This window comes from Neovison vison, chromosome 10 (assembly GCF_020171115.1).
Source record: "Neovison vison isolate M4711 chromosome 10, ASM_NN_V1, whole genome shotgun sequence".
Classification (NCBI taxonomy): Eukaryota; Metazoa; Chordata; class Mammalia; order Carnivora; family Mustelidae; genus Neogale; species Neogale vison.
Window position 1 is genome coordinate 74,241,726 of NC_058100.1, and position 25,436 is coordinate 74,267,161.

The window sequence follows — 25,436 nt, forward strand, 5'->3', positions numbered from 1 at the left end:
GTTTGAACTCATAACCCTGAGATCAAGAGTCACACACTTCTCTAAGGAAGCCAGCCAGGTACCCCTATGAGATAAATTTAAATAGAATTACTGTTAAAGTTCAGGGAAGAGTTTTTCTCAATTGCAAATGGTCAGCTATTATTATTCTGAGTATCATACTTCTTACCTCATGTGGCTGTTTTCTTCACTAATCTGAGCTTCCTGAGAGTAACAATGGTCTTGTATCCTTTCCCCCACATTTCCCCCTCCTTTCCTCTTTCCTTCCTCCCCTCCTTTTCAACCACAGAGCAAGGTAAAAAGCAGACACTCAAATCTTTTGCTCTTAGGGCCAAATTTAAGAGCTCTGTTAGAAACCCAATTTTATAAGATACTTGAGAGGATAATTTCCAATCTCCTTAAAGTCTCTGAAGGCCTTATCTTTTGCCACTTAATCAAGCAACCTGGAAATTTGTAATTCCTCCCATCAGGTTGTTTCATACCAATTGGTCTACACTGCTGCTCGCATCGCTCCCGCTCATGTCGGATCCAACCTCACTTCCTCTCAGCACCTTTAATCCTCTACTGATACTGGATCATCTACTGAATTTCTGTCTTCCCTACTAACTGTGAGGTTCTTGAGGACAGGGGTTGTCTCTCCTTCATTCAGAACATCAAAATCAAGACTTTTTTTTTTTTTTTAAAAGATTATTTATTTATTTGACAGAAGGAGAGAGAGAAGAGAGATCACAAATAGGCAGAGAGGCAGGCAGAGAGAGAAAGGGAAGCAGGCTCCCTGCTGAGCAGAGAGCCCAGTGTAGGGCTTGATCCCAGGACCCTGAGATTAAGACCTGAGCTGAAGGCAGAGGCCCAAGGTACAGAGACCCTGAGCCACCCAGGTACCCCTAGACATGTGTTTGATGAGCAAATATACTTGGCATCTGCAAAGGGTCAGGGTGGGAAAGGGGATCCTGGGGTGCGAGAGGATGCATGCAGGAGCCTTCAGCCCATCAGGCATTTATTTTCCACTGCCCTAAACGACAAAATAAAATTTAGTTTCCTCCATAGGAAGTAACTAGTTATTTTAAATCGAAGAAATTAAAAAGGCAACTATTTAGTACATTTTCTTCTATCATGGTTTTTAACAAGCAGAACTACTACTAAAAAAAAAAAAAAAGCCATGTAGACTATACTGATATTACAGGAGTAATCAAATTTATATTTTTCAATAATTATTTTTCAATAAATTCAGAAACCATTCCCTCATTTGAAACACAAAATATTTTACTCTCAATTATGTGAAAATGGCCAAAATTATCAGATCTTATATAGATAATAAATGTTACTTATCACAGACTTTAAAATCCCAAGCAAATCTGTCTAAAGGCTAACTACGCCAAAAAAAAAAAAAAAAAAAAAAGGAAAAAGCATCCATCCATAAATGTTGTTAGAGGGAAAAGAAAAAATTATTGAAATAAAAGATCTATGATAACAAGGGTCACTCATAATAACTCCTTTAATGACTTAGAATAATAATTTGGTTCATTTCCTGCCTTCTGAAGATACTTCAAAAGAACAGTAGAAATACTATTCCATTACTTGCAGATTCACCTTATTTCAGGTAGAAATCACTTTAAAAAAAAAAAAAAAAGATTTTATTTATTTGACAGAGATCACAAGTAGGCAGCGGCAGGCAGAGAGAGGAGGAAGCAGGCTCCCGCCTGAGCAGACAGCCTGATGTGGGGCTCGATCCCAGGACCTTGAGATCATGACTTGAGCCGAAGGCAGAGGCTTTAACCCACTGAGCCACCCAGGTGCCCCTAGAAATCACTTTTTATGAACTTACTCCTGTGTAAACTAAATACTGAGAAGATATACTGGGATGAAAACACACCATTTATGAGTAGTACTTAAGTTGAAGGGCATGAGAAATTCTACTTCAAGTCGAAAACAAAGAAACATTCTTACTTCCTCAAAATACCCTTTCTTAAAGGCCAAAGTTACACCAACTCTTCAGGGTAAAATGAGCATCAACAACTAGAACTGGAAGGACAATACAAAATTTCACTAGAGCACAGAAGGTTAAAAACACACATTTTTGAACTGGGTTTAAATCCTGGCTCTGCCACTTACTAGTTGTATGTCATTGAGCAAGTTACTCCCCCCACACCCCTCTCCTATAAAACAGCAGTAACAACACCTAATCTCTCAAGACTGTCGTGAGGGCCAGCCTCACGGCTAACCAATGAGGAGCCGCTATCATTACATGGAAGTTCTACTTGTTTCACCCAGGATACCATTGCAATTATGAATACACACAAGCAACACTTTCAATTATTTGAACATGATGATGAACTCACTGTTCTAAAATATGTCTTAGGGAAAATCCATGTATAACTTTGGACTCTTTCCCCCCACCAACTTAACCACGTAATAGCCTACTGTGGACCGGAAGCCTTACCAATCATACAGCCAATTAACACATATTTTGTATGTCATGTGCATTCTTACGATAAAGTAAGCTAGGGAAAAGAAAATGTTATTAAGAAATTCCTAAGGATGAGAAAATAGATTTCTAGTACTGTGCTGTATTTACTGAACAAATCTGCATAAAAGTGGACCCAGTAGTTCAAACTCCCTGTTCAAGGGGTCAACAGGATAGAACACAAAAACTTCAATTAAGTGCCTGCTCTTACTTTAAAAGCATACATGGGGGCACCTGCGTGGCTCAGTGGGTTAAAGCCTCTGCCTTCAGCTCGGGTCATGATCTAGGGTCATGGGATCGGCCCCACATCGGGCTCTGCCCCACATCGGACTCTCTGCTTGGCAGGGGGCCTGCTTCTCTTCCTCTCTTTCTGCCTGCCTCTCTGCCTACTTGTCAAATAAATAAATAAAATATTAAAAACTAAAAACTAAAAAAAAAAAAAAAAAAAAAATACATGATCTCTCCGTCTAGATTCTAAATGCACTCTGGCCACAATGAGGCAATTCCTGACTAATCATCAGAGGGCTCTGGGATGCAAGTCCTCACTTCTGCATCAGGTTAAAGTGCAAAAACAAAGGGTAAAGTGGGAAGCTAGACAAAGAACTTGGAAAGATCTGGTTTTGGTACCAAATGTGGATAACTCAAGCAATTCAGAAGCAATAGGGACTTTTCCATTCTCTTAAACCTAAAATGCTTTCTCATAACAGTGACTGTCTAAGACCGAAACATGAAACACGAGGCCATTGTCAAGAGTCAATAATCAGTGTTTGAGAGAAAATGATCACACCTTTGAGATGACCTTATCTAACCTTCCCTCTCTTGCTCAGGGGTGGGGGGTGAGGTGGTGGCTGGGGAAAGGGAGAGGGAGAATCTTAAGCAGGCTCCATCTCACAACCCTGAGATCATGACCTGAGCCAAAATCGATAGCCAGAGGTTCAACCAACAGAGCCACCCAGCAACAACCGACCTCCACCCACTGGCGCCCGCCATCTCTTTTTATAAAAAGTAAGCTCTTGGCCCAACGTGGGACTTGATCTCAGGACCCTGAGATCAAGAGTGGCAGGCTCAACCAACGGAGCCAGCCATGTGCCCCAAACCCTCTCAACTTTCCAGATGATTAAACGAAAATCACACATTCCAGCTCTACTTTGTAACAAGCCTTCACATCAAAATATGGAGACAAGCAAACTCTGGGGAAGGAAGCAGAACTTACAAATGTAATTAAATATTGACACCCTAAGCTTTATATTACTTTAAGAGCACAAAACCATTTTCTCAAGGCAAACCGGAGAGCCTTTTAGACAATCTATTACATTATTAAGCTCCATCAACAGACTATAGTACCTTTTTTTTTTAAGATTTTATTTATTTATTTGACAGAAATCATAAGGAGGCAGAGAGTCAGGCGGTGGGGGGGAGGGAGCGGAGCAGGCTCCCCACTGAGCAGAGAGCCCGATGTGGGGCTCGATCCCAGGACCCTGGGATCATGACCTGAGCCGAGGGTGGAGGCTTAACCCACTGAGCCACCCAGGCGCCCCTATACTTCTGTTTTTACACTGAAGTTGTTCTGGTCAATGCAGGGAAGAAGAATAAAGAAAAAAAATCCACCTTGCTAGCTAATTTTCTAGAATTTAACAAGTTCTTCATTAGGCACTTAAAAAGCACATTTGAAATTTGAGTTCTGAGAAAACTAAAATAACCAACACTGCTCTTTTCACTAATCAACTGGGTGGTTTACACATTTGGTCAGATGAACGAGATCCCACAGAACAATGTTTTTCAACTGATAGGTCACAACCCACGACTGAGTCCCTGAATGAATTTATTGGTGTATAACCAGCATTAAAACAACAACAATGCAAAACAAAAAAATCACAGAAAACTATACCTAAATAATAGTAAGTTCCAGAAACTTGTTTCAGGTGTTTGTGTTCTTGTGTGTAGCGACCTCATCAAAGGTCTGTTAAGTTCGAGACCCAGTGCTTTAGAATAAAAAGTGGTTGCAAAAAGAAACTCATTATTACTCTTGCCTTAACACACACAAAAAAGTGTTACTGATCCATGGCAGAAAAAGAACAACATTTCTTAATTTCCTTTTTTTTTAAAATATTAAGCAGGTGCCATGCTGGGCATGGAATAGGGCTTGAACTCACAACTCTGCAATCCAGATCTGAGCCGAGATCAGGAGTCGGATGCTTAACTGACTGAACCACCCAGGCCACCGCCACCTTTAAAGGTTTTATTTAGGGCGCCTGGGTGGCTCAGTTGGTGCTGCCTTCGGCTCAGGTCATGATCCCAGGGTTCTGGGGTCCAGTACCACATTGGGCTCCTTGCTCAGCAGGGAGCCTGCTTCTCCCTCTGCCTGCTGCTCCCCCCTGGTGTGCGCTCTGACAAATAAATAAAATCTTAAAAAAAAATAAAATAAAGGTTTTATTTATTTACTTACTTACTCAGAGAGATCACTCTTGGGTGGAGAGGCGCAGGAGAGGGAGAGAGAGAATCTGAATCAGGCTCCACGCCCAGTGCAGAGCCTGACCAGCACGTCTCGGGACTGGATCCCACAAACCTGAGATCATAACCTGAGCTGAAATCAACCCACTAAGCCACCCAGGTGACCCAGGTTAAGTAACCTCTACCCCCAATATGTGGCTTGAACTCACACCCCGTGATCATGAGATGCACGCACCCTTGATTTCCTATCTTTTTAAAAAACTTAACTTTTTCAAAATAAATAAATAAAATAAAAAACTTAACTTGTTCAAGCTTAAGCACTTATGAAACCTACCCAAGCTTGGTGGCTAATGGTGGGGCAGGAGGTCTGGTGATAACGATGATGATGATGATGATATCAGGTGTATTATATGTACTTGAACTACTAGACTTTAGACAATCTAATCCAATCTTATCCCAAACTTACTATCCTGGCAACAACTGTCCCTAGAAGGGAATCCTAAGACCTCTCACCACCTCCCAAGGCAGCCTATTTTAAGAAAACTCCAAAAATAAAGTTCTTTTTAAGAAGGTGAAATCTGCCTTTGAAGTCCTCTCACAGGTTCTGTCGTCTATCTCCTGGATTACCATGGTTTCCATCTAACCCCTCCTCCAGAGTAGCCCTTACACTTTATAGGAGTTTCCGCTTTTTTCTTAAAGGCTAAATATACTGGGGTTCCTTCAACCCCTCCTCATTATTTCAAGCACCCTCATGACCTAGTCGTTATCCTGCAACCCAGTAACCTTGGGCTTAGTGAAGTCTATCAAGCAGTGCCCCAATCTAATCATAACATAATATGGTTTACAAAGGTATTATGTGGAGGACAGAGGGAGATCACGATTACAAATTTCCTCCTCCTATTCTACTCTGTATTTGTACTAATGCAATCCAAGAGCTCTGCTGCCTTTTGGGCTGTTGTATCACACAATGCAGGGGATGTTGCAATTCCAATAATTAAGCCTTCTTTTCCCGAGATCGAAAATCTTTTTGTACCTCATTTCAACATACTATTTACCTTTCTCAACTTCCTATAATCTGCAAACTTAATCAACATAGGCCAAGAACAAAGTCCTTTAAGGCATCAGTGGAAATGCTCTTTTAGGCTGACCTAAATCTATTCACCTGCCTTTTCTGGGTCTGGCTACTGAGGTCCAAGTCCATGACAGTGAATCAGCATTCTGCCTACATTTCACTTTTCCCACAAGGACCTCATGTGAAGCTCTGTCAAAATCCTTGTTGGAAGAGAAACCCAGGGGGCTCGTGGGTGGCTCAGTCAGTCCAGGGATTGACTGCCGCTCACGTCATGATTTTAGGATTAGGAGATGGAGTCCCAGATGGAGCTCAGGACTGGGGGTGGAGCCTGCTTAAGATTCTCTCTGGGCCCCTTCCCTACCCCACCCTACTCACTCACTCACTGGGGAAAAAAGGGAGAGACTGACTCCTGGGTGGCTCAGTGGGCTCAGGTCATGATCCCGGTGTCCTGGGATCAAACTGCATATAGGGCTCCCTGCTCAGCGGGGAGTCTGCTTCTACCTCTGCCTGCTGCTTCTCCCGCTTGTGCTCTCTCGCTGGCAAATAAATACAATCTTTGAAAAATTTATAAAAAAATTAGAGAAACCCAGTGTTTTTACAGTATTCTTTTACTCTTTAAAAAAAAAAAAAAAAAGGGTGGGGCATGTGGGTGGCTTGTTCAGCCTCTGCCTTTGGCTCAGGTCATGATCCCAGGGTGCTGGGATCCAGCCCCACATCTGGCTCAGCGGAAAGCCTGCTTCTCCCTCTCCCATTCCCCCTGCTTGTGTTCCCTCTCTCACTGTGTCTCTGTCACATAAATATATATATTTTTAGATTTTTTTAATAAAATTTATTTGACAGACAGAAATCACAAGTAGGCAGAGAGACAGGCAGAGGGAGAGGGGAGGAAGCAGGCTCCCTGCTGAGCAGAGCCGGATGAGGAACTCGATCCCAGAACCCTGAGATCATGACCTAGAGCCTAAGGCAGAGGCTTTAACCTACTGAGCCACCCAGGTGCCCCATAAATAAAATCTTTTTTAATGGATTCATTTAAACCAATGACGTTAAGCTTTTAAAAAATAAACCTTGGGGGCGCCTGGGTGGCTCAGTGGGTTAAGCCGCTGCCTTCGGCTCAGGTCCTGATCTCAGGGTCCTGGGATCGAGTCCCGCATCGGGCTCTCTCTCTCTCTCTGCCTGCCTCTCCACCTACTTGTGATTTCTCTCTGTCAAATAAATAAATAAAATCTTAAAAAAAAATAATAAAAAAAAATAAACCTTGGGGCACCTTGGTGGCTCAGTGGTTAAAGCCTCTGCCTTCAGCTTGGGTCATGATCCCAGGGTCCTGAGATCAAGTCCCGCATCCAGCTTTCTGCTCAGCAAGGAGCCCGCTTTCTCCTCTCTCTCTGTCTGCCTCTCTGCCTACTTGTGATCTCTCTGTGTCAAATAAATAAGTAAAATATTTTTTAAAAATAATAAAAAATAAACCTTTTCTGTTTCAACGAAATATCCCCAGGAACCACAAAACACAACTAGTAAAAAGTAAAAGCAGGGGGCGCCTGGGTGGCTCAGTGGGTTAAGCCGCTGCCTTCGGCTCAGGTCATGATCTCAGGGTCCTGGGATCGAGTCCCGCATCAGGCTCTCTGCTCAGCAGGGAGCCTGCTTCCTCCTCTCTCTCTCTGCCTGCCTCTCTGCCTACTTGTAATCTCTCTCTGTCAAATAAATAAATAAAATCTTTAAAAAAAAAAAAAAAGTAAAAGCAGCATTTTAAGAGCATGAAGTTGTCTTATAATTTCAAATTTAAAGAATTTTCTCATTACTGATTTTCCCAACTGGTGTTGACATAGGTTTTCTGAAGATTTTCTGGCCAGATGAATTTGAATATTACCACCTCCTTAAACAAGTGAAATCTTCCAAAGTCCTGCATTAAAACTGCTTAACTTTGATCTCTAAAATTACCAATATTTTAAAAGCAAAATTTGAATCCAATGCTTGAGATATCCCCGAAAACCCAGCATTAAGACTACTGACCTGAGACTTTGTGAACCCATGCTGAATTTAAAATTATTACAACAGCAGTTAGTATGATGTACCAGATACCTCACCTAAATTCTCATTTAATCCTCACAATCTCACAAGAGGAGCTCATTAACATGAATTCAATTTTATCTGAATCTAATGCTCAAATAAGCTCAGTAACTTTCCTACCACTGCACGTTATTATAAAACTAATCTTTCAACTCAAGTCCATTTGAACCAATACCCCACAGGGCACTGTTGTTGCCTGTAACCTCTCAAACCTTCCCTTCCTGATCGTTCACAAAATGAAACTCCTCTACAGAACATAGCCCAATATAGATTCTGCCTATCTATGTAAAGATCCTGTGTCACTACTCTACCCCATTAAAACACAGGACATCTGTCTCTCTCCATTCTTCTACGCTCAAAGACTATGCACATGCCGAATCTGCCCAGGAGACATTAAAAACATTAGTTCACGGGAGTCAGGATACCTAAACTCAATTAAGAGTAACTTCTTATAATTGTTTCATTCATCTTAAGCTTCAAGTTCCTGGCTAAAATTTATTACTTTGTATCTTGCATCATTCTGTTACTTACAACTAAAGGTAGAATTCAAAAAGTCACAAGATGAGGGGTGCCTGGGTGGCTCAGTGGGTTAAAGCCTCTGCCTTCAGCTTGGGTCATGATCCCAGGGTCCTGGAATCTAGCCCTGCACTAGGCTCTCTGCTCAGCAGGGAGCCTGCTTCCCCCTCTCTCTGCCTGCCTCTCTGCCTACTTGTGATCCTTCTCAAATACATAAAATCTTTTTTAAAAAAGTCACAAGATGCAAGAAATCAGAAAGTAATAAAAAGAACATTCTAGGAAAGCATTCCTAGGTTTTTCACATGGAGTTCTAATCTCTGAAGAAAAGGGGAGGCAGGGAAGGCGTTTTGAATGATGAACCAGGCAGGTGTTTATTAGCTCACTGTCATAATCCCCTACTAAATCAGTATCAACTTGCTAATATTTCAGTCCAGATGATTATTCTTACATGACACTTCTTATTCCTAAATAATATCCAGTTCCACCATATTCTGTCCATATAGGAAAATATTTAAAGGTCACAAACACAAATTCCAGTGCGTATTATTAAATAAAATAGGCTAGATTTTTCCCAACATCTAAGTTGAGTGTAAAACCTATGCATTTGGGGTCAGAGAAAACTCAAGCAGGTGAGACTGAGGGCCTCAGATGTGCCCACTACCCAGCAGGGTCCTATCTGCAGCAGTGTCTCAGGAACCTCAGAGGACTCTTCCAGTTCTATTAACACCAGGCACAAACCTGTAGCCCATCAGGTTTAGGGACTCATTACAGCGAAGGCAATGGCACATCAGAAGTGTGGAGCACCTTGCCATACAGAGGAAAACAAAAGCGTTTCGGGAAAGGTAGACTTTAGGGGAAATTAACATGAAGCAGCATCTTGGTAGGCTCAAAGCACAGGGAGAATCTGTTTAACGGGGCTAACATCAGGTCTGATCACAAGTGGGTCCTATTTCTTGGCAGAGAAGTTAAGCTGGAGGTGGAACTGGGTCCAGCAGCTCCTCATGTGAAGCTCTCAAGTTGGAAAATGGAGTTCTCCAAGTCAAAAGCACCTAGCTCTGACAGAAGTGTGCGGTTTCATTCTCACCAATTTTAAACAGCAGAGTTCCTGATAGTCCCTGCTTTTAGAGAATCATTTCTTAGTAGGAAAGCAGTAGCCACGAGGAGGACTGGTATATCTTGGAGCTGCAGCTTCTCTGTGGAAGGCAGCTAGCCATATTTTGTTATCCCAGCCTAACGAATGGCAGAGTGGATTTTTTATTTCTAAGTGCAGCTAATGTTTACTTTCCAAAGTAGTTCATCTTCTGGGTCATTTTAGCTTGAAAGATGAAATCTCCTTGAAGATCACCTTGGGCATACAACTCAAAAAAAGACATGCATGAAGCAGCACCTGAAAATACACAACACCCGGTAGAAATGCTTTGGTCTCACAGCCTCAAGTATTTCAAAGACCTGTAATTGTGGCTAGGTAGATAGTAGTTATCTAAAAATATGGCAACGCAAGTCTCTAACCATCAGTTCTACTTCTCAGAATCTAGATAGAAGTTTTGTGTTTTTTTTTTTTTTTTTAAAACAAAACAAAACCAATCAAAGGATGCTCCAGTTTGACTAAAGTGGGCCTGTGCTAAATCCGAAGGTTTCTATTGTGCACAACATGGCAGTGTTAAGTGCTCGCTCGAGTCTCAACAATCCAAGAAGCTACTACTTCATCATCTGGAGTAATGAGGTCATATTTATTTCCATCTTTGCAGCTGAGAATTTAAAAATGCAAACAGAAGTAACACTTCACAGCAGACTCAATAGCTTCCTTATTATCAAGTTCAAATAGTAAAAGTTTGCAAAGCAAAACCCATCTGGCTGTGCGGGCTCTAATTCTTACGAAGTCCAGAGGAGCACCATTCACATGGTGTCCTAGAATTACACAGCACGGTGGTGACCTTGTTTTGTATTTCTGGGAAAAACAGGCCATTTACACAAATAAAACCAACTGCCCTTTTTTCAGAATGATTTTCCTTATTACTTCTCCAGTTGAAAGAAACCTATGAAAACTGTAAAAGGCTTCGTGAAGGCAAGCTATTCTTCTTCTAATGGAGTGCAAACATCTCCATTATATAAACCTAAGTAGAAACCAGAGCCTAGGGACACCTCAGTTGGTTAAGCAGCTGCCTTCAGCTCAGGTCAAGATCCCGGCATCCTGGGATAGAGTCCCAAGGGCTCCTTGCTCGGTGGGGAGCCTGCTTCTCCCTCTGCCTCTGCCTGTGCTCCATCTCTGACAAATAAATAAAATCTTAAAAAAAAAAAAAAAAAGAAACCAGAGCCTACATCGCCTGATCCCCAGGTTTCTTTCAGTGCACCAGGTTACCTCCCCCCAACAATTAGTTTTATTTAAAACACTAAAAATTCAACCACTTACCTTAGTTTGAAACTTTTGTCAAGTTAAATCAACTGCAATTTTTATTAATCTTAATTTTCCTTCAATTTTAATATACTAAATTTTACAATGGGTGTTGAACCTTTCCAATGCCATGTTTTTGCTTTGTCCTTTATTTTTTTTTAAGTGAGCTCTATACCCAATGTGGGGCGTGAACTCATGACCCCAAGATCAAGAGTCACATGCTGTACTGATTGAGCCACCCAGGTGACCCCTCTTTTTGTCTTTTGATATACGGTGTATCAGTTATAGATTTTAAAAACTGTTCCTGGGACAAATCCCATTGACCGTATTTATTTTTAATACACACTGGATTCAGTTAGCTAATATTCTGTTTGGCGGTTTTGCATCTATACTTGCATGTAAAATGAGTCTGTTAATTTTCCTATAGTGTCCTTTAGGTAGCTTTGACATCTATTCACTTAATTTAGTAAGGGAGCAAATGCCCTTGTATTACAATGTATACACACTGAAAGCAATGCCACTTATCTAATGTTCACATTTCCTCCCCCAAGTGCCACACTATTTCCCTCTCCATTAAAGTTATCTTCCTTTAACCCCTTCACATATTCTCCTATTCCTTAAAAAAAATAATAATTCTTTCACCCTCCTCCCCCATTTTCAAGTTGGTCCTCCCCATCAAGTCCTATTATGAACTGTTAACCCCTTTCAAAGATGGCAAAATGCGCTACTACCATGAGAAAGAGTAATACCCCGTGGCAGTGTGTCTCACGGGGAAGATCACATTGGTTTTGGGTTGGTCACATGTGGATTTGAATTTCTGCTTCACCTCTTCACAGGTGAACTGGGCCAATTAATTTAGCCAAGTCTCAGCTACCTCACATATGAGATGGGAATAACATACACCTTGCTTGAAGAGTTGTTTGAAGAATGTGAAGTATGTGTAAAGTATCTGGCAGAAAATTTGGCACAAAAAAAGTTTCTCAGTGATAGCTCTTTTGGGTTTCAATGTGATTTTATTTTTTCTAAAACTGAAGGTTTTCTTAAAGGTCCACAATCTCTAATCCATAATTTAGAAATTCATAAAGTTCTGAAAACCAAATGTTTCAGGTTTACCTGAACAATAGGAGGGCTTTTTAGCTGTATTTTTTTTTTGTTAGTGTGAAAATTCAGTTTTATTACAAGAGACATTAAGGTGTTTGATTACAGAAGTACTACTGCAGAACTCAATGGTGATAGCCCGTTAATTCACAGTAGGCCCCATTACTTCTAAAATTTTTGAAAATAACTGAACTTCCAAAACATACATAGCTCCAAAGTTTTCAAACTATACAGGGACTGCGGACCTGTACTACTTTCTATGTGGAATCAAATACAGGCAATGCAGATCTAGCAGAAACGAGAATGGTTAAAACTCATGCAGTTTAAATACAGTTTTGCTACTATTTTTACACTTTAATTCCTTTGGCTTCAAAGTCATTACTGGTAAATTGCAGGAAGTGGGCTCAATCTGTTCTTTTTAGTTTTTCAAAAACGTACTTTCAGTTAAAAAGTATCTCTGAAAATTATTTTAAATTGAGTTGAACAAAACTGCTCTTATTTAAAACATTTATTTAAAATAATTTTTATCAACCAATATGAACCTATGCTTTCACATCTAAACTTTCAAGGTTTAAAGTTCCTTGCAGTCTCAAGTACTAAACAGAAAAACCACCAGATTATCAAGTGCATTTATGTTCTGAAGAAAGGAGCAAACATTGATCTGATGATGTGGGATCATTTTCAATAAGGGAGGAGGATCTTTGGAGAATACATTAAGCTGCATTTCAAGAAACCTGGTTTCTAGTCTGAGCAAGTCAGTCAATCTCTGATTTTTCTTTCTCATCTTTACAAGTAATAACATTTTCCTTCCTTCCTCACAAGAATAGTGAAAGCACTCTGAAGAGTTCAAAGTGCCAGTATACTACAGTTAACATCAGTACTTAACAAGCTGAAGGTAAAGCGATTATTATTCACAAAGGGTGAGGGTAAGCAGGCCTGAGAATTAAGAAATCTAGGTTTAGGCCCAACCTCTGCATCTAGTAGGTGATGTAAGACACTTCACTTGTCCAGGTCCCCATTAAGTCACTTGTAAAAGGAATTTGCCTAAATTTCTTCCTAGCTCCAAGACTCTAAATTTATGCTATAAAACTGAACCCAAGGCCTAAAATATTTGAGCTCTCATTTATATACCAGGAGTCAGATGCTGTAAAAGGTAGGGACAGCAACACTGTATGAGCAAAACTACTCAGATGTGTTGCACACATCTCTGGAAAAATCTGCTCCAGCTTATCAGTTCATCATTCCCTGCACATGGAAATTGGTGTCAAGTAGCCATTAGTACACTGCTAATTCTTCTTTATATGCTCAGGTTAGTATTCAAATGAAAATGAGTAATGCTTACAATAAATATGAACAGCAGAAAAACCTCCAAAATTATATATATGCCCGAAAGGGCAGAAATGTCCTAAAAGCAGCAGCATTCACACTTATTTCCCAACTTGTTCTTTTTTTTCTTTCTTTTTTTTTTTTTGGTTTTAAACAGGTCGATCATTCTGATATCTGGTTAATGTCTACCATTAATTTTTTGTCAAATGCCCTCAGATATACAGATTCTTCATTTACACCTTGGAACAAAGGCACTTCCCTAAGACAGGACTTTATTGCAAAATTTAACAAACCACCAAACTCAAGTTTAATTATTTCTGCTTTATTATTGGTCATGAGTATATTAAAAACTTTTTAAAGGTACAAAGAGACTTTAATCACTAAAATATATAATCAGAAACCAATATGAACGTGACCCCCAAAAGCCAATATATTTTCATTCTTCAATTAGGGGCAAAGACAATTAAAATTACTTTTAACAACATAATGAACAAGAAAAAAGTTGTTAAGTCCCAAAGCCTCCAAAAAACGGACAGACCCATGCTCAATATAGTCCCACTTGGTAATATTTTAAAAAAAAAGAAAAAAAGAAAAAAAAATCAAAGTTTCAAGTAAAAAAAAAAAAAGTTTTGTTCGTGCTCTGGTATCTAAATCTGGGAACACAAATTCAGGCAGATGAATATAATAAGTCACAACAACAATATAAAAAGTCATCAAAACCTAGTGAACCGAAGCTGGAAGGTAGAAAAAAAATAGTCCAATTTCACCACACAGTAATTTACTTCCAGAGACAGGAGATCCAATCCAGATGAATCAAATCTTTATTACGATATTGTCTACTTAACCTGATTCTAAAGAAAATATTCTACATAAATTGATGGGATACATTGATCATTTTCATGCCAAAAAAGGTATGCATACTATCATCTGAAAAATCTATTCAGACTCCTTGCCAGAAAGCGGGCAAACTCTTCCCGGTGGCGATGGTGATTTACCAGAGATGCGGGCAGAAATTAGAAGGCAGAAAAGCAGTCAGGTAGTGAGTAAGCACTCTCCGCATGCCCACCCCGAGCGTGGAAGTATGCAGTCCCATACCACCACCAGTTGGAGACGGAGGATCTAGTCAGGAGCTAGAACGGTGTGGCCCAAAACCCTGTCCCGGGTTCCAAACCTCTCCTTAGAGCTCTAGGTCAAAATACTTCCGTTTCTCACAAAACTTGGAATGAAGAAGGGGAAGCAACAACTGTTGAAACATTTAAAATCTAAACCTTTACCTATTTATCTAGAAAACCCTATGCGAAGCAGCCAATTCCTTAACATCGAAAGCGTCACGGACATTACATGAAAAGTAACAGTTATTTGCAACAGCTCTCCCTTTAAAGGCCTCAACACATTGGATTAAGCCACACCCCTCCATAAATGGCACATTCCATACAATAGCCAGGAGGACGGCACAGGGCGAGTCCACCGTCCGCTGGGGAACTGCAAACTTGTGGAAATTCTCAGAATCGCGTCTACTGGTTACCTGAACCTAGTCCCTTTATTACTAGGTTATGGGGGGGGGGAGGGTTACAAACACATCCGAGACACGTACGCCCAGGGAGCGTAGACAGGCAGCGGGAACGAGAACCACACGGGATTTGGGTCGTGCTGTTAACCCGCACCTTCCTGAGTAGGGACAGTTCCCCGAGAAGGACATTTCTAGTCGGAGGCAAACAGCGAGCTCGGTGTGGGGGGAGGGGGAGCAGTTAACCCGCTCCGAATTTCGAGTTGGGGGAAAGGCAACAGTCATTATTTTCCACGGCCCCGTCCCGGGCTCTCAGTTTTGCCGGAGGGGAAAAGAACGGGTCCCGCCCACGCCCGGCCCAATCCGGGAGGCGGGGCCCTGCAGCGACCCTGGAGGACAGAGGCGGGGCCGGTTGGCAGTACTGCCCCTCCCCCTTTGCATGGAACACCCCCGTCCGCTACAGAAAGAGGGCTGAGTTCCCCCACCCCCACGCAAGCAGACGGGGTAAGGGGACACACGGGCGTCTCGGCCCCTCCTCACTTAAGTGGGGTGGGGAGTCGAGCCCGAGACCGACTCGGCCGATCTCCCCGCAGGCTGCAAGGGGTTGGCCCCGAGGAGGTGGGGCCTGGGTGGGGGCGCTGACTTCACACCCCTCCCCCTCCAGCCGCTGGCGGTTCAGGGAACACCCCGCCCGCACCAGTGCGGCGGGTGGGGGAGGCAGCAGAGCAGCCTGGAGCCCTGCAGCGGCGCGGGGCGGGGAGGAGCGCGCGCATGGGCGCGCGGCCGCCACCCCCGCGCAGCCCCGCGCGCCAGCAGGGCCCCCCACGCTCAAGGGCGCGCGCGGGCCCCGAAAGGGAGGAGGCCGCGCGTGGCACCGGAGAGGGCCGACTGCAGGCTTCTGTCCCCCAGTCCTTCACCACTCACCCACAACCCCCTCCATCCCGCTCCAGGCCTCGGACTCCGCACTGACCTGACAGGCCGAGACATGTTCGCTGTCGAAACAGGACCGAGTCGAGAAGCCAAAGACCAGGACCCCCCCCACCCCGCGCGCTCGGCGCCCCACCCCCCCCAACTTCGGCCGATGGGGCCGCTGCCGCCGAACCCCGAGCTGCAGGCTTCTCAAACTCCGCTGCTTCTTGGTTCAGGGCCCCTTAACCAGACGAGCCCCCCGCTCCCCCGTCTCTTCAAAATGGATGAATCAAACCAGCCGAAAATGCGCCAAAGCCGCGGTGCAACCAAACCCACTAGGGCCTATGGGCTCCGCCCCATCACGCCCGGTCATTGGCGGTTTCTGCCAGATGCGCCGAGCTCATTAGCCTGTTTGAATCATCACGTCTCCCAGACCCCGCCCCTCGCACTGATAGGCCCCGCCTCCTCCGTGGGGTCCTGTTAATCAAGATGCTCTGAGAGCGCACGGCCGCAAAACAAAAATGGTCGCTGCGTGGCCCGCCCCCTGGTTTCCACTCCGGAATTGCAGATTCGTTTTGGGTCGCATCTTGGAACGACTAGAAAAAAAGATTTACATAGGGTTCAATGTCATTTAGTGGTAGTTTAACGATGTTTCATTTCGCCTGCCTTGATCATCTAGAAACTGCACTAATAGCAAAACCCGTGGGATAGGCAGCCGATTCGTCACTAAGGCGCTGCTTCAGAATTGGAGGGAAATTTCATAGGTTCAAAATTTTTGACCTTAAACGCGCAAGCCTTTTCCCATGCCTCCAGCAACAGCCCTCAGGGGCCCCAACCGCTGTTGGGGCGGCGAGGCAGGATCGTAATCAAGGAATAACTTCACTTCCAATTTCCATTCTCCATTCTGGACCTTGAGATCCATTTCAGGGTCATTAGAGTCCCAGTCTCCGGCATTACTCAGGGACTTAATGATTAGAAGCATGTGCTCTGGGGCCACAGCGCGTTTTGGTTTGAACCTCAGGTCCACAGCTTAGTAGTTGCAGAACTTTAACCACTGTGCCTCAGTTTTCTCAAGTGCAAAATGGGGATCAAAGATAATTACCTAATAGGGTTATTAAGAGTAAATGAGTTGAAATACGAAAAGCCCCTAGGACAGTCACCAGCGCACAGTAAGCAATATCTTAAGTATTTGTTAAATTCAATTTTTGAAAATGACCTGATCCTTGCATTCTTCTCTTAGGGAAGAGAATGGCACAGTCCACCAGCGAAGCATTAAACGAGTTATCTTCTCCCTTTAGCCATGTCACTCTTTCTTTCCTGAATTTGTGTCTGTGTGTGTGTGTGTGTAGTAAAAAAGTACAATCATTACATTCACCATTTTAACTATTTTTAAGTGCATAGTTCAGTAGCATTAAGTACATTTGCATTGTTGTGCAACACTCACTACCATCCATCTCCAAAACATTTTCACCTTCCTGAGGCTTTGTACCATTAAACACTAATTCTCCATTCTTTGTCTCCCCAGATTTTGGTACCCATCATTTTACTTTCTGTTTTTATGAATTTGACTACTCTAGGAACCTCATATAAGTAGAATCATGTAATATTTATGCTTTCGTAGCCTAACGTCTCCCAGGTTCATTCATGTTTTGGCATGTATCAAAATGTTTTACTTTTTAAAGGCCGAGTAATATTTCAATGTATGTATATACTACATTTTGTTTACCCATTTAACTGTCAGTGGACGCTTGGGTTGCTTCCAGATTTTCACCATGGTGAATAATGCTACTGTGAACAGGGGTGTACAATTATCTCTTTGAGCCCCTGCTTTCAGTTCTTTGGGGTATACACCCAGAAGTAGAATTGCTAACCATATAGTCATTGTTTTTAATATTTGGGGACTCTCCATTCTGTTTTCCACAGCAACTGCATCGTTTTCATCCCCATCAACCCTGCACAAGGGCTCCAGTTTCTCCACATTCTTGTCAACACTTTGGGTTTTTTGGGTAGTAAGCTTCCTCAGTGTCTGAATATATTTTGACTAAGTGTATCGTCAAGCATATGATTGTCAAAATGCCAGTGCAGAGACTGGGGCAGTGCAGTGATCACAAGTGACTTTACTGAAGGTGGTTTTCTTAGAGCAGATTGCTATTATTTTAGAAAATACCTTTCTTTAGTACTGTGAGATGAGGCAGAGATATTCTTTTTTTTTTTTTTTTTAAGATTTTATTTATTTATTTGACAGACGGAGATCACAGAGAAGCAGGCAGAGAGAGAGGAGGAAGCAGGCTCCCTGCTGAGCAGAGAGCCCGATGCGGGGCTCAATTCCAGGACCCTGGTATCATGACCTGAGCTGAAGGCAGAGGCTTTAACACACTGAGCCACCCAGGCGCCCTGAGGCAGGGATGTTCTTGTTACTCATTCATTAGGTAAAGAAGGGAACTGGCCATAGTCAACATGTCCAGGTCCTCCAGGCCTTGCCCTCCTAGTTTAGTTCAAGGCCAATTGATAGATGGCCACTGAATTAAGGCTCTTCCTCTTCCAAGGTGAGGGTCATACCCTACTCTCTCCTCACTTCAGCTTTAGCTAACATCTTCCCTCCATATGCTTCTTCATTCACTGAATCTTTCAACAAACACTGTCTCTTAAGAAGAAAGGAACTGAAGATTTGAACTTCTAGTTTACTTTTTAGTGGACAAGTACTGAATTATGCCTTCAGGAGCTCCAGCACTGTGTCTCTGGATACCAGAACCGGGAATGCAATCTTCAAGGTCAGTTCCCTCTTGCCCATCCCCAAGTGCTCTGCCCTAGGCATATGTCTCAGCCACAACCCGTTTGTTGGAAACTGAAGACATCATACAGTAGGCTAGACTTTAAAAGCACCATCAGACAACACTGAACAGACAATATACATCATAAAACTATAAAGAACTATGAAAAGAAAAAGAAGCTAAGGAGACAGAAGAGACAGTCATTCCTTTCTCCTGGAAATTGATATTTAATGGGCCTTTTATTTAAAAGATTTTATTTATTTATCAGACAGAGATCACAAGCAGGCAGAGAGAGAGGAGGAAGCAGGCTCCCTGCTGAGCAGAGAGAGGATTTCGAGGCTTGATCCCAGAACCCTGGGATCATGACCTGAGCCAAAGGCAGAGGCTTTAACCCACTGAGCCACCCAGGTGCCCCTTAATGGGCCTTTTAAACTCAATGCTTTATTTCCCTATGATTGTAGTCATATCTTGGGAAGCAGTCTTTTCCTTCTCCCGTTAGGGTTTAAGATGCTAAGAAATGGCAGTGCTGGGGTGGCAGACTGAGGACTCTTCCCTGTCCCTAACAAAGACCCATTTCCTTCAAGGCTATGCTATAGTAGCTGGAAGATGTATAACAAATTTTGAGCACTTACTCTGTGCTGGGCACACTTTTAGTCCTGTGACTCATGAAAGTCATCCAACTTTCTAAAGACAGACACTACTTCCATTGATCACAGGAGCACACAAAGCTACCTGTTTTTGAAGACCCTGCCAGGAAGTTAAAGAAAATTTCTCCCAGGCTTTTTTTTTTAAACTTCTACTTCCAATCTGCTGACTCTTGCTCACCATACTCATAAGAAAGGATGGGACACAAGGGCTGTGTGTCTAGTTCGTCTGTCTACAACCCCAGATGTTGGGTAGCTTTGGAGACATGTTCATGGTTAAGGAGGATGGTCCTCTGCCCTCAGATCACAGCCAGAAAGACTGGGCCCCAGTCAATTTAAACGTTTAATTTCATTTTCTCGTGTATATTTCTTCTGCCCCAGACTTCTTTCTTCCTCTCTATTTTAAAGTGTTAAGAGCTAAGGTTAGGGGGATTTCTGTAGATAGGGGTTTTGTTTGGGTTGTGGGACTGTGGGAGCATTCGATTTTTCTTCTTCATTTTCCTTCATGAGATTTAAAATTTTTCGTGACAAAAGTATTTAAAAAAATCTATGTACCCACTTAAAAAATTACTCTTTGTTTCTGTCATACTGAGCATTTGTTATATGGAAAAAATTCAAGGATGCCACCACCAAAACACACACATAAAAAATGAGAAGCAGTGTATTCTGTAGTGAAGGGTCATTTTCTGGAGTCACACTGCTTGAGGCTAGCATACTTGCTATGTAACCCTGGGCAAAGGCTGAATTTTTTGTGCCTGTTTCCATATATATGCCTCTCATAGGGTCACTGTGAAAATAAAAATAATCCACGTGAAGTGCTTAGGGGAATACTTAGCACTCAGCACTCAGATGTTAGCTACTGGCAGCAACAGTTGAAAATGGAAAGGTGCTTAAAATCCCCATACTTGCAAATCAGATAGCTGATATTCAAAATTAAATGAAAAAAAAATTAAATGATAGTCACTGCATTTGGGTGACGTTATCTTAGAAAGTGAAACTTGTTGATTAAATATCTTAGGGAGGGCGCCTGGGTGGCTCAGTGGTTAAGCCTCTGCCTTCGGCTCAGGTCATGGTCTCAGGATCCTGGGATCGAGCGCCACATCGGGCTCTCTGCTCAGCAGGGAACCTGCTTTCCTTCCTCTCTCTCTCTCTGCCTGCCTCTCTGCCTACTTGTGATCTCTGACTGTCAAATAAATAAAATCTTTAATAAATAAATAAATATCTAGGGAAGGGAAACCTGGGTGGCTCAATTGGTTAAGCAACTGCCTTCAGCTCAGGTCATGATTCTGGAGTCCCCAGATTGAGTCCTACATCAGGCTCCCTGCTCAGCAAGGAGTCTGCTTCTCCCACTGACCTCTCTCCTCTCATGCTCTCTCTCTCTCAAATAAATAAATAAAATCTTTTAAATAAATAAATAAATATCTTAGGAAATAGCGTACTGCGTGCTACTCAAACTGTACTTACTGGGCCCCCAAATTTACTACGGAAACATGCATGTCTCCATTCCAAATATGAACATGGTCTCAAAAGCTAACATAAACCAGAAGCTCCAAACCCCAAAAGGGTCAGTTCTGTTTCTCTAAATGTTAGGACAGATTTTCCTTCTTTAAAGATTTTTTTTTAAATTTTTAAGTCATCTCTACACCCAACACGGGGCTCAAACCCATAACCCCTGAGGTTAAGAGTTGCATGTTCCAAGGACTGAGCCAGCGAGGAGCCCCTGGGCTTATTTTCTAAAATAGGTTTTTCAGGTCCAGTGTTCCCAGAAACCTAACTGACAGAACGGAGATGGGAAATTCAGACTTGCAGTTAAGTCTTGACTTTATTACAAATTCAACTGGCTGCCTTTCGGTCAGTCAAATTTCGAGAAATTCCCTCAAACATAAAATGCGAAGAACTGTTCGCTTTCTTATTTCAAAGATGGCATAAGAAGCATACACAACTCACAGATCTGAGGGAAGAGTTTATATCAAATTAGGTATTAGCAGCCAGTACTCCCCGGATGCCCTCCTCACAGCATGACCAATTATAAAATGCTTACCTTATCTCCTTGCTCATCCTACCTGTTCTCTCCTCTTTATTCTCATCACTGTGTGGTTAGTTCCTAATCCCCTACACTTTGAGTGTGAATCAAATTTTGAGTGTGAAGAGGAATCAAAACACTACCATCGTGGGGCACCTGGGTGCCTCAGTCGGTTGAGCGTCTGACTCTTGATTTCGGCTCAGGTCATAATCTCAGGGTCATGAGATCGAGCCCTGTGTGGAGCTCCTCACTCAGGTGGGGAGTCTGCTTTCCTCTCTCTCCCTCTCTCTCCCTGCCCCTCCCCCACCTCCCCTCTCAAATAAATAAATAAATCTTTTAAAAAAATATTTTATTTATTTATTTGACAGACAGAGATCACAAGTAGGCAGAGAGGCAGGCAGAGAGAGGAAGGGAAGCAGGCTCCTCACTGAGCAGAGAGCCCGATGTGGGGCTCGATCCCAAAACCCTGGGACCATGACCTGAGCTGAAGACAGAGGCTTTAACCCACTGAGCCACCCAGGCGCCCCAATCTTTTTTTTTTTTTTAGGCGCCCCAATCTTTAAACAAAACAAAATACCACCATTACACAATGAAATGCTTTGAAGGTTAGGTGATAGTCAATTTGACTAGGCCACGGCGTGTCCAAGTATCTGGTCAAACATCATTTTGGGTGTTTCTGTGAGGGTGTTTTTGGATGAGAGTCACAGAAATCCGTAGACAGAATCCGTAGAGAGAATATAGCGGATTATCCTCCATAAATATGAAAGGGTCTCATCCAGTCAGTTGAGGGCCTTAAGAGAACAAAAGATTGACCCTCTCTTGAGTGAAATAGAATCCTCCTGGGTCATGGCTTTCAAGCTGGAATTATCAGCTCCTCCAGCCTACCAGCTCTGAGACTCGAACTGGAACTCCAGTCTGCAATGTTGGACTCACCAGTCTCCATAACCGCACAAAACAATTCCTTACAATAAATCCCTTTACGTATGTATCTCCTCCTAGTTGTGTTTCCTTGGAGAATCCTAATACAGAGCAGTACCGTTACATACTGAAACCCTGCAGATTAAATTTAAGAGGATTCAAATTATGCTTGAAAGCCAGACAGAAGGCAGGGTTTCTTTACCAATGAAGGCCGTATATAGATATATTCTCGAGTCACAGGTATTTATGGCCGAAGCAAAAATACATGTAGTACTTTCCAACACATACCATTTTCTAGTGGCTTCCTACCTATTCCAACCTGCATCTTTGGGGATTACTTGGCTTTCATAAATGAGTCACTTACATAGCTAAAGCTTCTTCAGGAGGGTACCGTGACCCAAGAGGGTAAAGGGGAAAAGGGCACTGAGGTTTGTTTCCTTGGGAAAACTGCCAATGGATCTTATAGAATACCATGGAGACATTTATACCTTCTAACCACAGCCTGAGATCCTGTCAAAAGCAGACTACTGCTTACAAAAGGCACAGCAGACAGGAAAAGCCTCATGTTAGATGGGACAGTGTCCTGAGGACAGATGACAGACTACTTAAAGACGAGTTAAATCTGGAGATTATAGGACAGAGATTTTTTTTTAAAAGATTTTAGTTATTTGAGAGAGAGAACACTAGCAGAGGGAGAGCACAAGTGTGGGGGAGACGCAGACTCTCTCCATAGCAGGGAGCCAAATGTGGGGTCTGATCCTAGGACTCTGGGATCATGACCTGAGCCGAAGGCAGCCACTTAACCAAGCCACTCAGGCACCCCTGGAGATGACAGAACAAAATGAGGAACCCAAACATATCTTAGTAATAGCTAAGGCAAATGAATTTGGGAAATCATCTGGGGAGTAATTCTGGCTCATTAGTACTAAGTAGCAAAAGAGCAAATATTATCACTTAGTGCAGAGGGGCCTTCCTTGACCTGTGGTCTCTTTTTCTCTGCTTGTTTGGTCACTCAGCTATTCTGTTCAAAGTCCAAAGCCAGGGCAGGGGTGCTTGGGTGGCTCAGTGGGTTGAACATCTGACTCTTTATTTCAGCTTGCTTCATAATCTCGGGGTCCTGGGATCAAGCCCCACACCAGGCTCTACACCTGGTGGGGTCTGTTTGAGGATACTTCCCACCCCCTCTTAGCTTCCTCTCTCAAATAAATAAATAAATCTTGATTTTTTTTTTTTTTTTTTTTTTAAAGTCCAAAGCCAGGGCAGTCACAATCCCACAGCTCTGTACTCAGCCTTTCCTTGGGTCTCTTAAAAACACTTTGCAGGAAATGCTTGTTTTCTTTTTGTCCAAAGACCAGCTGAGTGGCTGGAGGGACATACTGTCTGAAATATGGAACCTTCTCTAGGGAAGGGCCACAACAATATTCATGTCCCAAACAATTATACCAAGACGTAGCATCCAAATAATAAGATATAGTTATTTTTTGTATATATATATATATTTTTAAGATTTTAGTTATTTATTTGACAGACAGAGATCACAGGTAGGCAGAGAAGCAAGCAGAGAGAGAGAGAGAGGAGGAAGCAGGCTCCCTGCAGAGCAGAGAGCCTGACGTGGGGCTCGATTCCAGGACTCTGGGATCATGACCTGATCCAAAGGCAGAGGCTTTAACCCACTGAGCCACCCAGGCGCCCCCAATTATATTTCTAATTACATAAATATTTCCCTCTTTTTAAAATTATTTAATTGCTTTCCTTTTTTTATGGATAGAGACATAGAGAGGAATTAGTTATATTTCAATTTCTTCCTTAATTAGTTTCAGCCCTGTAATGGTCACCACTTATGAAAGAAAATCCAGAATGGCCAGCAATGCTTGAAAAAGCAGGTAAATCCTGAGTCAGCACACAGAAAAAGAAAACATATTCCATTTCCCACAATGGTCATACTTCCAAGTGGTATTTGGAATGTCATGTATTGAATTAGTAGTAGGCAATTGATACCAGTAAATTAATAGATAGAATAACATTTACCTTCATTTTTAAAGAAGGTATTTAAAAAATAGGGGTACCTGGGTGGTTCAGTTTGTTAAGCGTCAGCCTTTGGCTCAGGTTATGATCACAGAGTCCTAGGATCGATATCTGCATCAGGCTCCTTGCTTAGCAGGGAGCCCTCTTCTCCCTCTCCCTCTGCCTACTGCTCTGCCTACTTATGCTTTTTCTGTCAAATAAAGAAATAAAATCTTTAAACAAAATTAGATAATAAATAAATAATAAAGTCTCCATTTCCCTAATACTCTTAAATTTTAATAAACTCACATTAAAAGCCAATAACCACCATGAATACAAGACTTATTTTACCTTTATTTGTGAGTCTGCAGAGGTTTAAACCAGTAAATAAAAATCAATTTTCTTTTCACGTAAAGGAAATTTGCTATTCCACTCTTATCTTCAGAATCATTGTAATAAAAACCTATTTGAAAAGGGTAATACAAAAGAGAACTTCAAGGTCTTAAAACACTGTGCAAAAGTTAGTAACTGCGGGGCGCCTGGGTGGCTCAGTGGGTTAAGCCGCTGCCTTCGGCTCAGGTCATGATCTCAGGGTCCTGGGATCGAGTCCCGCATCGGGCTCTCTGCTCAGCAGGGAGCCTGCTTCCTCCTCTCTCTCTCTGCCTGCCTCTCTGCCTGCTTGTGATCTCTCTCTGTCAAATAAATAAACAAAATCTTTAAAAATATATATATAAAAAAAAAAAAGTTAGTAACTGGGGTTGCCTGGGTGGTTCAATCATTGAGTGTCTGCCTTCAGCTTGGGTCATGATCCCAGGGTCCTGGAATCAAGCCCTGTATCAGGCTCCCTGCTCAGTGGGAAGCCTGTTTCTCCCTCTCCCTTTCCCACTCCCCCTGCTTGTGTTCCCTCTCTCGCTGTGTCTCCCTCTGTCAAATAATAAATAAAATCTTAAAAAAAAAAAAAAAGTAACTGGCATTAAAAACAGACCAACCAACCAACCACTGAAGGCCTGGCTCCTGTTTTCCTTCTCATATTTGGCTTCTGATCATTCGCTTAGGAGAGTAGTTTCCAAAGTCTGGGGTGTATCAGAACCACCTGGAGAGCAAAGAGAGTAGAGGGAAACCCAGGATCATTTACACAGGGAATGCCTGGGTCTCTGCATCTTTCCTAAATTCTCCAGCAGTGTCTTCCAAACTAGGCTGGTCAAATGACCCGGGGAAGGTTTGAAAAGCAACCCCCGTTATATTCCCACACCACGCGCCTGGAAATTTTGATTCAGTAG

General features: G+C 42.6%; 1 protein-coding gene across 2 annotated transcripts in view; it reads right to left on the reverse strand.

Moving 5' to 3' along the window:
* Positions 1-15,957, reverse strand: part of NUCKS1 (nuclear casein kinase and cyclin dependent kinase substrate 1) — a 31,648-nt gene extending 15,691 nt beyond the window's left edge. For both annotated transcript variants that reach the window (XM_044267751.1, XM_044267750.1), the window contains exon 1: positions 15,858-15,957. In XM_044267751.1, the coding sequence (XP_044123686.1) occupies positions 15,858-15,874 (17 nt within the window). In that variant the 5' untranslated portion in view covers positions 15,875-15,957. The remainder of the gene's footprint in view (positions 1-15,857) is intronic.
* Positions 15,958-25,436: the final 9,479 nt, after the last annotated feature.